General features: G+C 31.9%; 1 protein-coding gene across 1 annotated transcript; it reads right to left on the bottom strand.

Moving 5' to 3' along the window:
* Nucleotides 1–2,892: 2,892 nt before the first annotated feature.
* Nucleotides 2,893–11,991, bottom strand: LOC139524275 (uncharacterized). Its single transcript, XM_071319012.1, has 5 exons — nt 11,452–11,991; nt 6,960–7,142; nt 5,690–5,816; nt 4,697–4,873; nt 2,893–3,359 (listed from the first exon to the last, which is right to left on the bottom strand). Exons 1-5 carry the CDS (start codon nt 11,898–11,900, stop codon nt 3,156–3,158), a joined length of 1,140 nt encoding a protein of 379 aa, XP_071175113.1. The 5' UTR covers nt 11,901–11,991; the 3' UTR covers nt 2,893–3,155.
* Nucleotides 11,992–13,296: the final 1,305 nt, after the last annotated feature.

Here is a 13,296-nt window from a genome sequence, read left to right as displayed (position 1 = left end):
TGGGATAAAAATGTTTATCAGGTCAAGATCTATCTGCCCTGAAATTTTCAGATGAATCAGTCAATCGGTTGTTGGGTTGCTGCCCCTGAATTGGTAATTTTGAGGAAATTTTGCTGTTTTTGGTTATTATCTTGAATATTATTATAGATAGAGATAAACTGTAAACAGCAATAATGTTCAGCAAAGTAAGATCTACAAATAAGTCAACATGACCAAAATAGTCAGTTGACCCGTTTAGGAGTTATTGCCCTTTATAGTCAATTTTTAACCATTTTTCGTTAATTAAAGTAATCTTTTACAAAAATCTTCTCCTCTGAAACTACTGGGCCAAATTAATCCAAACTTGGCCACAATCATCTTTGGGGTATCTAGTTTAAAAAATGTGTGGCGTGACCTGGTCAACCAACCAAGATGGTCGCCACGGCTAAAAATAGAACAAAGGGGTAAAATGCAGTTTTTGGCTTATAACTCAAAAACCAAAGCATTTTGAGGAAATCTGACATGGGATAAAAATGTTTATCAGGTCAAGATCTATCTGCCCTGAAATTTTCAGATGAATCGGTCAATCGGTTGTTGGGTTGCTGCCCCTGAATTGGTAATTTTGAGGAAATTTTGCTGTTTTGGGTTATTATCTTGAATATTATTATAGATAGAGATAAACTGAAAACAGCAATAATGTTCAGCAAAGTAAGATCTACAAATAAGTCAACATGACCAAAATGGTCAGTTGACCCGTTTAGGAGTTATTGCCCTTTATAGTCAATTTTTGACCATTTTTCGTTAATTAAAGTAATCTTTTACAAAAATCTTCTCCTCTGAAACTACTGGGCCAAATTAATCCAAACTTGGCCACAATCATCTTTGGTGTATCTAGTTTAAAAAGTGTGTGGCGTGACCTGGTCAACCAACCAAGATGGCCGCCACGGCTAAAAATAGAACAAAGGGGTAAAATGCAGTTTTTGGCTTATAACTCAAAAACCAAAGCATTTTGAGGAAATCTGACATGGGATAAAAATGTTTATCAGGTCAAGATCTATCTGCCCTGAAATTTTCAGATGAATCGGTCAATCGGTTGTTGGGTTGCTGCCCCTGAATTGGTAATTTTGAGGAAATTTTGCTGTTTTTGGTTATTATCTTGAATATTATTATAGATAGAGATAAACTGTAAACAGCAATAATGTTCAGCAAAGTAAGATCTACAAATAAGTCAACATGACCAAAATGGTCAGTTGACCCCTTTAGGAGTAATTGCCCTTTATAGTCAATCTTTAACCATTTTTCATAAATCTAAGTAATCTTTTACAAAATCTCCACTGAAACTACTAGACCACAATCATCTTTGGGGTATCTAGTTTGAAAAATGTGTCTGATGACCTGGCCATTCAACCAAGATGGCCGCCACGGCTAAAAATAGAACATAGAGGTAAAATGCAGTTTTTGGCTTATAACTATGAAACCAAAGCATCTAGAGCAAATCTGACAAGAAGTTAAATTGTTAATCAAGTCAATATCTATCTGCCCTGAATTTTTCAGATGAATTGGACAACTGGTTGTTGGGTTGCTGACCTCCAATTGGTAATTTTTAAAGAAATTTTGCCGTTTTTGGTTATCTTGAATACTATTATAGATAGCGATAAACTGTAAACAGCAATAATGTTCAGCAAAGTAAGATCTACAAATAAGTCAACATGACCTAAATGGTCAATTGACCCCTTAAGGAGTTATTGCCCTTTATAGTCAATTTTTAACAATTTTCATTAATTTGGTAAATCTATGTAAATTTTTACCAAATATAGTTCTCTGTTACTAATGGGCAAAGTTCATTATAGATATAATTGTAAGAAGCAAAATCGTTCAGTAAAGTAAGAACTTCAAACACATCACCATCACCAAAATACAATTTTGTCATGAATCCATTTGTGTCCTTTGTTTAATATGCACATAGACCAAGGTGAGCGACACAGGCTCTTTAGAGCCTCTAGTTTTTTTTTAGAAGAAATTAACAATAAGGATAATATAGACAAGCAGCAAGAAGGACAAGGGAAGATTCTTATTTACATTCTGCAGAGGATGTTCCTAAAAGAACTAGACTTCATTCTATTCATACTATTCATAAATGATAAAATTATTGTATATCTTTACCTGTGTGACGTTTAAGTTCTGATCAACTGATGTACGTCAAACGTGCGATTCTATGTCAGAGTTAATGTTAATCATACCACTTGCCCATCAGGGTAATGATTCAGTCCCAGTACTTTCAATCCTTAATGGCTGGTTGAACATACATAAATAAAATACATAAATAAACTATGTCGCTCACCTGATATTTTTAGTTACAATCGATACATGAAATAATGCAACCGTTATACTTTTTCTTTAGTTTCAGAGATATAAGCCAATCAAAGTGCTTGTAAGCACTGAACGGTAAAGATTGCTTCAATTTATCAGTGTGAAGTAAAATTAATTACTGCATTGGTTGTGGTATCTATGATGAGTTTAGTATGAGTCATAAAGTAACAAATATTTTAATTCAAGATTTAACATTAGTTTACATATTTATCGATTGGAACAATCTCAGTAGTCATGTGTTATTCCTGAAAATGGTACTCAAGAGTCAGTGTCCTGATCAGTCAAACCATAGATTTTTAAATAAAATTTGCAGAGGATCTGCTAAAAAGAGACCTGTGGACGTCTATAGAAATTTCTTGAGATGTAATCAAGAGAAAAACGGTTTTCCTCTTGCGTAACAGTTAGCAGTTAGTCTTCTTTAACCTTCTAAAGTCAATCAGTTGTCCAATTTTGCTTTTCCTTATTCTTGAAGATATCAATCTGATGTTAGATATGGTATATATAAAAAAGAAGATAAGGTATGATTGTCATTGAGACAACTGTATGTGTGACAATCTTGTTTTTTCACAATTCCCCATGGCCTTGGGCTACAGTTCCCTCAAAAACCATTCAACTCTTTCAACAATATGGCTTTACACCAATTGGTTCAATCATGTCGACAGAAAGATTTGAGAACCATGACAAACTGAATGCATGTTAGACACACAGACAGAATGCAAGCCTTTGATCCTCCTCTGCTTTGCAAGCTTGGGAATACTAAGCAACCTCACAAAAGCTGTGAGTTTTCTTTGCCAACTTATTCATAATTACATCAGATAATAACTATGAAAATCCTGTTTTTGAACACATCCTAACCAAAAGAGTATGTCTATAAGTTGATCCCTGTCTTCCTTTTTCATTATGTCATAAGGCTTAGAGTACTGGATGCAAGAAGTCTTCCCTTTTAAATCTTTGTTTTTTGTCAATGCTTCACACTGTTCAGGATTCATTTCCAAGTACATAAACATAATCTAAAAAAAACAAAAAAAAACGATATCAAATTAAAGTATAAAAAGTTCAAATAGTTCTTGTTCACTAACTAATATGCTTCTAGGGTTTATTCTCAACAGTAAAAAAATGACGGGAATATAAATTGTTGTAAAATATGTAGAGTGGGGGGCACATATTCGCTGGGGACACAATTTCACCTATTTATGATTTTTAGGTGTAAACACTTCAAAAGATGGCTGAAATGGAAGAAATATGAAGATAAATTATAATTTTCTAACAAATATGATTATTTTTTAAAACTTAAAACAAAATTGCTGCACTTACTGCAAAGGAACGAAAAACAGACAACGATTTTCGGTCAATTTCCTGAATGAAAAACACGATTTTCAAAGAAGTTTTTCGTAGTAATTTTTTGACTGATTGGCCTAAATTTCTGTTTTTTACATCTTTGAAATGTCTGCTGTTCATCTATAATGAAATTTATTTGATAAATATTATATAAAGCTGCAGTTATTTGGTTTTAAATAGATATGTAAAAAGGCGAATATGTGTCCCCCATTGACAAAACATCAGGAAATTTCAAACACCCTTTAATCTAACTTTACAGGTGATTATTTTCAAACAAACAACATGCCGTTTTCAAGCTTAGGAATGTTTTGCATTTGAAGTTATCTTCATATAGAAATATCAGTATACTTCAAAAACAAATAGACCTGAACATAAACTGCAGAAAACATGGAAAGATATGGCGAAAATGAGCACCCCACTCTAAAACTTAGGTCTTTCCTTATTTTACCACCTCAATTAAGCTTGAAAATTCAGACCTAAAAATTTTGAAATGACTATATTTACCAAATATAATTGACCCATTACTGATAAAGATGATACTGCTTATTACACTCAGGTAAAGTTAATTGTTATGCCGGAATCCTTTTGTCTCACATTCTGGGATATCCATCAGAAATATAATACAAGATTTTATTATGGAAATTGTAACATTACAAAATGTTGTTATTTTTTAAATGGACTTACGGTAGAGATATGATAAATGGGATATGTCACCAATTTTGATAAAAAAAAAACAGCATACAGATAAAAGAATGCTTTTTGCATATTTCATGTTTTTTCTATACAAATGATCACTTATTTTGAGAGAATTCAATTAGTAGTTTTTCAGATAATGAACTAGATAAATGCATTATTTTTTTTAAAAATTCAATAACAGTTAAACGAGCCAAAGTTGCATGCAAAAATTTTTATAATCTGTGAAATAGACCATCTACTGTTCCTTGACTATATAAATTAATACTCACACACAAAAATATATCTTTTTAATCTTTGTTTATTTCACACTAACCTTTGTTTTCATACAAATTATTCCTAATGTGTTTGGACAAAATGTAGAGTTCCAGCATTCAGAAACCAGTTGTATTCCTATTTGTCCTATTACACCTGATTCCAAATAGCTCTCTATCCAAGGCAGGTTTGAATCTTCTTCTTCATCTGCTCTCTTCTTTAGGGCATTACTTTTAAGCTAAATTAAACAAAAACAAATTTAGATTCAGGGCTCACACTACTTCCAAATCATAGTGAGAAGTGACTTCTATTTTAAAAATGATAGGGTGAAGAGGTGAGATTTGAAAAAGAATTAAGTGTGTATTCCCTTGCAGTGCTTCAATGTTTGGTTTTTATTATAATATATTACAGTGTGAACCATAATGTTGCATCCGAATGTTTTCCAAATAAATATTTTTTTTTTTAAATTCCATCAGTTAATACCTTATGATTATATCAAACATACGAATGAAGAAAGAAAGGGATTTTTGAAGGATTTAAAATTTGTCACTGCAAACTCCAATATTATGAAATATATATGCCTTTCATATAAAAGTCATTGAAAGTAGATGATAACAAAAACAAAGTTAAAAATTAAACATTTAATGTATAAATACAACTGAAAAATTATTATATTCTTAAAATTCAAATTCAAAATTTTGAAATGATCATCTGATATACAATAAGTTTGTTTTTGATGTAATTAGATTTGAAATAACTTTTTTTAATATAATTTTAGGGTTTGGAAAGTTTATTCCTTGGTGTAGCTAATATTATTACATTTCATCTCCATACATGTAACATAAGCTTAGCTGCACACACATAAATAATTTCTATTTGTTTTCTATTTTTTCATTTTAAGAACGAAAAAATCCAATTATGTAGAACACAAAAACTGACGCCCAATAGATAACAGAAAGGGGCCTACCTTGGAACAGGAATATGAAAAGTTCAAGGTTTCAACAATGTGGTGGATGCTTACTTTTATAAACAATGTTTTTAACAGTTTATATACCTCAGTCAACATTATTAGTAGACGAGCCCTGTGTCTTTCACCATCATGCTCATAGAAACCAATATCAGGAACACATCCAACAACCTTATTTCTGATCTTCAAAACTGTTTTCTTGTTTTCACTAACTCTGCAAAGGAAGTCATATATTGCAATGAAAATGTAGCTCAAAAACCCCAAAATAATTTCATCAAATCCTCAAACTCACACCAGTTGCAGAGTTTCATAAGAAAAATTAACACTGACCAATCCCTTTTACACTCAGGATATTTCAATCCGAGTTTTTATTTTTGTTCAATTTTAGTATTATTGAAAACATCACAAAAATTTCTCAATTTATAGACTGGTAAATCTTGTGGGGCTGGCAGTATAAAATTTGTATTTCATAATTTTGGCCACATCCTCATAGAACAGTCAATGCATACAGTGTCTGTGATAATCAACATATTGTGTATAGTTATTCTTGCTTACAAATCATAGCCATATGATAATAAAAAAAAAATCAAACTTGATCTGTATTTATTAGTAATAAGCATTGTGTATCAGTTTCATAACATTTGGTTGAGGCAAACTTAAGTTAGAGAACGGAAACTAAAAATTTTGCAATTTTTCCATTTAAAAAGGGACATAACTCAAGAACAGTTAAAATGACGCCACCAAAATTCATACTTGATCTGTGGTATGTAGTAATTGGTAATTTGTATAAGTTCCATAACATTTGGTTGAGGCAAACTCATGTTAGAGAACAGAAACCAATTTTGGGACATACAGACGGACAAGGGTAAAACTTAATGCCCCCTCCGCTACGGCTTGGGCATAAAAACAAAGAACTTGTTAATTTATCTCCCCTGGATGATTTCTTGACTAAAATAATATTTATTTCCTCATATGATTTACTTACAATTATAACTACCTTTAGATGATAAAGTTTTACACAAATCTATCTAGTAACCAGTGGGGTATTGGGTGTACAATGTACAAAATTTATAAACAAATGGACAGTCAAGAGGAATCCAATATATAATAAAATTATAATATACCCCAAAAGTTTAAATTTGTGTGTGTAAGGGAGAGATAAAAATTTATTACGTCTATGCCATATTTAAGTCCAATTGCAAGATTCTGAGGAATCTCATGTAACTGGGGGAAAACAAATACTTAAATGTTTAATTTGCCAATGTGTGAAAATATGATATATGTAAAATTTCATTCACTGTCACAACTAAATGTACAATGACTACAGGTTAATTTCAAATACATCCATTGTACTTACTCTGGCTTCAGGAAGAAAATTTCGGTAAATTTCATGAATAAGTTTGTAAATGCAGAATCCTTCAAAATTGTTGTGCCTTCCTTAGAAACTCCATGATTTAGATATGGATTATTCAATTTTTGTAGCATTTCTTTTACTTCAGCAAGAAAGTCAAATGTGTCCTCAAACCAACGGTGCAATAGTCTACAAAGTCAAATGTTAGAAATAAGTTACAAAATGTACAGTTTACAGATTCAAAAATCAAATTCTGTACATAAATACATGTTCTAATGTACTTCAAATTCTGAGACTTAAATGGTGAAACTTCCTCTTGATGAAAGGACAGGGAGAAAATAAGGAATTTTAGATTCCAAGTTAATAGGTAGAGGTCAAGTATTTGCTCACACAACAAAGTACATTGTACTTCAGTAATCTAAAATAAATGTCTTATCTTTGGTTTTGATGATGTACTTTGTACTTGAGAAATTAGTTAGAATAATTTGGAATGGCAGACTCCCTGAATGTTTTTAGAAGTTTTGAAAAATCAGCCAATACCCACTTACATGTAAGTGAAAAAATCATATAAAAGGTTGCAAAAATTCAATGGTTTAGAAGTTTTGTAATGTTTATACATGTATAGACATTTCATTACATGTATCAATTATAATTTTTTTACATTGATTCATATTTTGTTTACATTATACATGTCACTTTGAAGAAAATAATATAAATAGATAGCAAGTCTTGTATTCAAATTAAGGCACAATAAATGCAACTTTGCAAGGCCTTAATAAATTACTCCCTGGACACTTGCAATTGTAAAAGATACAATGTACAGTATTTCAAAAATAACTGACAAACAAGATTTTAATTGTCCATGAAATTATACTTTTCATGAAAATTATTTAGGACAGACAATTAAACATTCTATTTAATCATTTAATAGCATCTTTGCTAGCCAAGGGTTACGATCCAGTCCTTTTATCTCCACCCTTGGCAGATTAAGCCAACATTTGTGATTACAATGCCCATTTACAAGAATATAAAAGTCACGCCCATTCTGACATCATCATTCTTGACCAATGGCAACACTTGAACTCTCTTTAGAGTAGAGGTGTAAAAATGGTTGTGTCTTGCGTTTACAAATATTCTGAAGCAGGAACTGAAAATATATGTTGACATTCCAACATTTGCACGAGAAACATACAAAATGTACCCAGAAACTTCAATTAGTTAATTAAGAACTTTAAAATGGTCACCAAATATCTTTCTACGTAAAGACTTGTTACACGTGGCATTGTTTTTTTTTTACATTTTTTTACATTTTCTCATTTACACGTGATCATCTTAAAAATGCCTTTTGATTGGATGCAACTGCGACTAATAGAAATCAATATATCGCATCTCGGAAATGATACTTTTATCCGCCAAGGGTGAAAAGAAAGGGACTAGATCGTAACCCTTGGCTAGGGAAGATGATTTAACAGAGAAAAGAAGTCAAGAGAAATTAATGAAAGTGCCTGTAAGCACTGAAGGGTAAAGATTGCTTTAATGTATCAGTGTGAAGTAAAATTAATAAACATTACATTAAATAAAGCATTGGTTGTAGTTCTGGACAATGGGAGATAACTCCAATTTTTAAAGATGAATTTAAAAATGACACCATTTATATTTTTAAAACAGATTAGATTCCTGCACCTTGCAAATGTTATGTAATTTTTTTGACAGGTGCATATGTAGCATTATTTTGTGACTTGAATATCTGAGCATATATTACATTGATAAATATCTGAAAATGTTCATGGATAGGATGTATAGAATGTTATGACCAATGCACTAAATTTTGTGTATCAAAAAGGTAGTAATCAGCCTTGGAAGATTTAGATATCAAGTCAGTAACATAGGGTTTTGATTGCATTTCATGCAATCTTTACCCAAAAAAGAAAAGAAAATAAGACTTTCGCACCTAAACTTTTTTGTACATTTAAGTAAAACAAATATGAAATAATCCTATCTTTTACTTTTACATAATTTTTAATTATCGGATGTTGTTGTTGAAAGTTTGAGGAGACAAACTGTGCTTAATTAGGCTATAGAAAATACATGCATTCTTTGGAATGTTAAAAAAAATGCTTTGGTTCCAATTTCATATCTATGTGATAAATACAAATGTAGATCCTTGCATTGCTATGCAATGTAAACAGTTTTTAAATTCCTCTACATGTACATGTATTACCTTTGGCTGAAGCCCTCGTTTGGATATGAGAGTCTCTTTCTGATACTACATGTAGGGCCCATATGAAAAATGTCATGTACATGTAATAATCTATAAGTGAGGGGGGGGGGGGACAAGTTAGAAGATGTTTTTCAATAAAATTGGAAATGGGGAATGTGTCAAAGAGACAACAACCCGACCAAAGAGCAGATAACAGCCAAAGGCCACCAATGGGTCTTCAATGCAGCGAGACAATCCCACAGAATAGGTAACAAAAGAAACTAAACAAAATGACAATGATACATAAATTAACAAAGGACTACTAGCAGTTACTGACATGCCAGCTCCAGACCTCAATTAAACTGATTGAAAGATTATGTCTTCATCATATGAATATCAAGCATAATCCTTCCCGTTAGGGGTTTAGTATTATACCATCATAAAATATATATGAGAAGAACATAACCTGTATCATGCCAACAACTGGTTTTATAATAAATGTGTTTATTTCCGATGCAAAGACCCTATACATGTAAGTGAATCAATATTAGAGCCAAAATATGCAATCTTTAATGACCCCGACAACAGTATCGTAACTATATCCCTTCTTAATAAGTCTGTTTAAAGGTTTTGTTAGCTTTTGAGATGAATGTCAACATTTTTGTGTTTTGTGAATAATATTACCATAAAAAATTGGATGTGAAATACCTGAACATATAAGATGTCTGCATGTTGTATTTACGAATGATCTCCTTGTACCGATGATAAAATTAAGTAAATGTTTTGACTAGTTTGTGATATCAAAAAACCCTGGTGTAATAATTTTTCAGTAATACATAAGTTTCTCTCGCTAAAATATAATATGTTACATAAATGAGTGAATCCTACAAGTTGAGATATATAAACACCATAAGATGGTGACAAGGGAACGTCACCATCAAAAAATGGATAATTAGCATTAGGAAATGTAAAATCATATCTTTTATCATAAATTTTGGTATTAAGCTTCCCGTTAATGATATATATATCAAGATCGAGGAAATGGCAGTGTTCATTGTTAGTATTAGCTTTATTTAAAGTTAGATCAACAGGATAAATTTCTTTAGTATTCAAACTGAAGTCATCATTATTGAGAGCCAATATATCATCCAAATATCTAAAAGTATTGTTTAATATTTTTGTATCAGATTGGTCTTTGCTGATTTTAGTCATAAATTCAAGCATGATAAAACTCCTTTTCATTATAGCACGATAAGTGGGACTGGTTGGTAGGTTTTTTAATAAAGCTGGATTAACCTCCTTTTAATCAGTTGGTCAACATGGTTATGGTCAAGGTTGTAGATCCTTACTCAGTAAGATTCAATGCAAATCCTTTTCATTTGTGATGCAAGCTGATCTGAGGCAAGCTGTCATGAGTATTGTACTTTCAGAATTGTACTTTCACTTTAAAATTTGCAAAAGAATCACCTCCTCCAAAATATTTTTTTAAGTAAAGATTAATGTGAAGGAGTATAATTTTAATCACATATGCTGCACATGCAACCATTTGTTATCTTCAATATTATGGAAGCTGATACTGTACATCTGAAGAAGAAGATCTAAATTATGATATACATGTACTTACATAATATGAATGTTGGATAACTTTGAATATTGTATGTTTGTCTTGTCGATAACAACCCAATATTTGAATTTTATACCAATATTGGCAATACACCTTATCGCTATTTATTGCAATCCAGATAAGTTCTGAATTTTTAATCCAGTTGAGCTATCTGGGGCCATGTTTAAACAATCTACATGTACATGTACATGTATTATGCATAAAACTTTTCAAAGAGACTTGTTTAATAAAACCATCATATTTAAAACACTTCAAAACAAAAACCTTTTTATTACTTTAATTTGTGTTTGAAAACGTGGATCATAATCTACATGTATCAAAGTTTCACAAAGATTTCTTTTTAAACTTTCTCCTCCCTCAGCTCGTTACTGATGACCTTTGTTTTGGGGATATTTGACAAATACAGGAAGTTGTCTAAGTGACTGTTCTTTCCTGATTGGACTAACTGGATAATTCAGTCGTTATATTTATATTCCTGTGATCTACCATTACTTCATTTACTCACAAGTAGGTGAGATTGATGATTGGGAGGGACTGAATTATTTGGATTAGGAATGGACTGAATTATAAATAGCGATAACGTGTTTAAAATGATCTGATCATGCTGATTTGAATAGGATTCCTATACTAACATGACTAAGTCTACATTGACATCTCTGTGTGTACCAAGTTACCTTTTAGCAAGCTTATCAACTGAAAAAGGGATTTCACTCTCTGTTCTGTCTGCAAAATCGACCAAATTCCTTTGTACTTCCCGAATCTGTTCCATTGCTTCCCTTTCTCGGTCAAAACAAATACTGATATCTTTATTCCAATTAATGTCATTCAAAGAGAAAGGTAACACTTCCTTCATAAACTTAATGAGATGTTTCGTAAAACCTGGCATGGTAACTCTTGTCCCCTTTTGTGATATTAATTTATCTAACAAATCTGATAAAAGAATAGGATTTTGGGAAAAATACACTCCAATGTCACCCAACTCTTCTCTTTTCCATTCCATCGCTCGAAACCTTTCTTCATCCCGATTACCTAATGCACTGTTGTCTGATGGGTCCGAAGAGTCATCTATTTCTGTCGTTGCAAGTTTTCTTTTGGTAGATTGATTTGTCGAGCTCGAAAACATGTTTACTTTAGGGTAATTTTAGTACAGGGGAGAGAAACCAATGTTATTACTGTATCTGTATTCAGTATTCTGTATCTTCATAGTTTTCATATATTCTGCCAATATAGGCACACCTTCAGTACGAAGTAGAAAATCCAATATAAATCCAATCACCAATAGAATTATAATAGTCTGTACACAATAAAAGTATGCCAATATATTCCTTCACCAATATCACATATCAAATTAAGTCTTTTTTACGGAATTTAGAATATATTTCATTTAAATTAATACTGATAACTTACAGTCCACACACAATTACTACTTAGCTAAATTTGACTTTCTTAAGTTTTTCTGTCCAGTTTTTAGGAGCTTGTACCTTTGCATATGCAGGTCAGTTATATATAAGTGTTCTACAAGCAGACGGTTCAACATGCAAGCTAATAAAGCTACATAAATCACTAGGTTGAGTGCAAGCACAGAATTTCACGAGATAGTATGGGTTAATAATCACATGGATTAAGGATTATGTACCCTTGTGTTGATTCAATGCTAAACATACGAAAATTTTATAGAAAATCCACAGCCTTTATCCTTGTACTCTCATATGTGGCAATTTGGTGACTGATAGATATAAGATTATCAGTGGCGGATCCAGGGGGGGGTTCCGGGGGTGCGCACCCCCCCCCCTTTGCCCTGGGTGCCCTGGGTTAGCACCCCCCCTTTCGAAAATTCCTGCATCCGCCCCTGATTATTGCATGCAGTGCTAGCATTGATTTCCTTAAAACAAGTTTATTAATGTAGTTATTGGTTAAAACAAATTTAAATATGGACCAAACCAATAAAATTGAGAACGGAAATGGGGAATGTGCCAAAGAGACAACATCTTTTACTGGGATGCGCTCGACTTTAGTGACTCAGCACGAGGTGTTTTGGAATTTACAGCCGGTTGTTTAGAACTTTTTGTAAGCAATGAACGCTAGCACATCATAGAAAAGCAAGTGAGTAAAATATTCCATGTTTCAAATTTTATAACAGAAATCTCTGTATTAAAGGCTGTGGATTTTCTATAAAAATCTTGGTTTATTTGCCACAAAGTCCTCTGTTTCTATTAAATGCAATGAAACAGTAAATAATAATGCTTTGCATCAAGTTTCCCCTTGATATATGTACAAAATGGCATATCTCTATTATTCATATATCTGTAGTTTTGATACTATTGAAGTTTGAAAAGTTCGTACAAAAATGGCTACAGAAGGGGTCATAAACCTTAAGTTTATATCCAAACTAATGTTAATCTTAGACATTGCTCACGTATCACTTTTAAAAAAATTTCTCTGTCCGGTTCTAGATGAATACAAGAGATAATTAAGATATTGTTCAATCGTCTCGTCCTCTTTATTACAAATTTTGCAGG

Source organism: Mytilus edulis, chromosome 5, assembly GCF_963676685.1.
Source record: "Mytilus edulis chromosome 5, xbMytEdul2.2, whole genome shotgun sequence".
Taxonomy (NCBI): domain Eukaryota; kingdom Metazoa; phylum Mollusca; class Bivalvia; order Mytilida; family Mytilidae; genus Mytilus; species Mytilus edulis.
The sequence above is the reverse complement of the archived record's forward strand: the minus strand, read 5'-3'. Positions and strand labels throughout refer to the sequence as shown.

Excerpts from the sequence above, each read along its gene's own strand:
- LOC139524275 (XM_071319012.1), bottom strand. The coding sequence starts at position 11,900 with ATGTTTTCGAGCTCGACAAATCAATCTACCAAAAGAAAACTTGCAACG. Across the intron at positions 5,817-6,959 it reads ATTTTCTTCCTGAAGCCAGA|AGTTAGTGAAAACAAGAAAA; the intron begins GTAAGTACAATG and ends CTTCCTTTGCAG. Across the intron at positions 4,874-5,689 it reads TACTAATAATGTTGACTGAG|CTTAAAAGTAATGCCCTAAA; the intron begins GTATATAAACTG and ends TGTTTAATTTAG.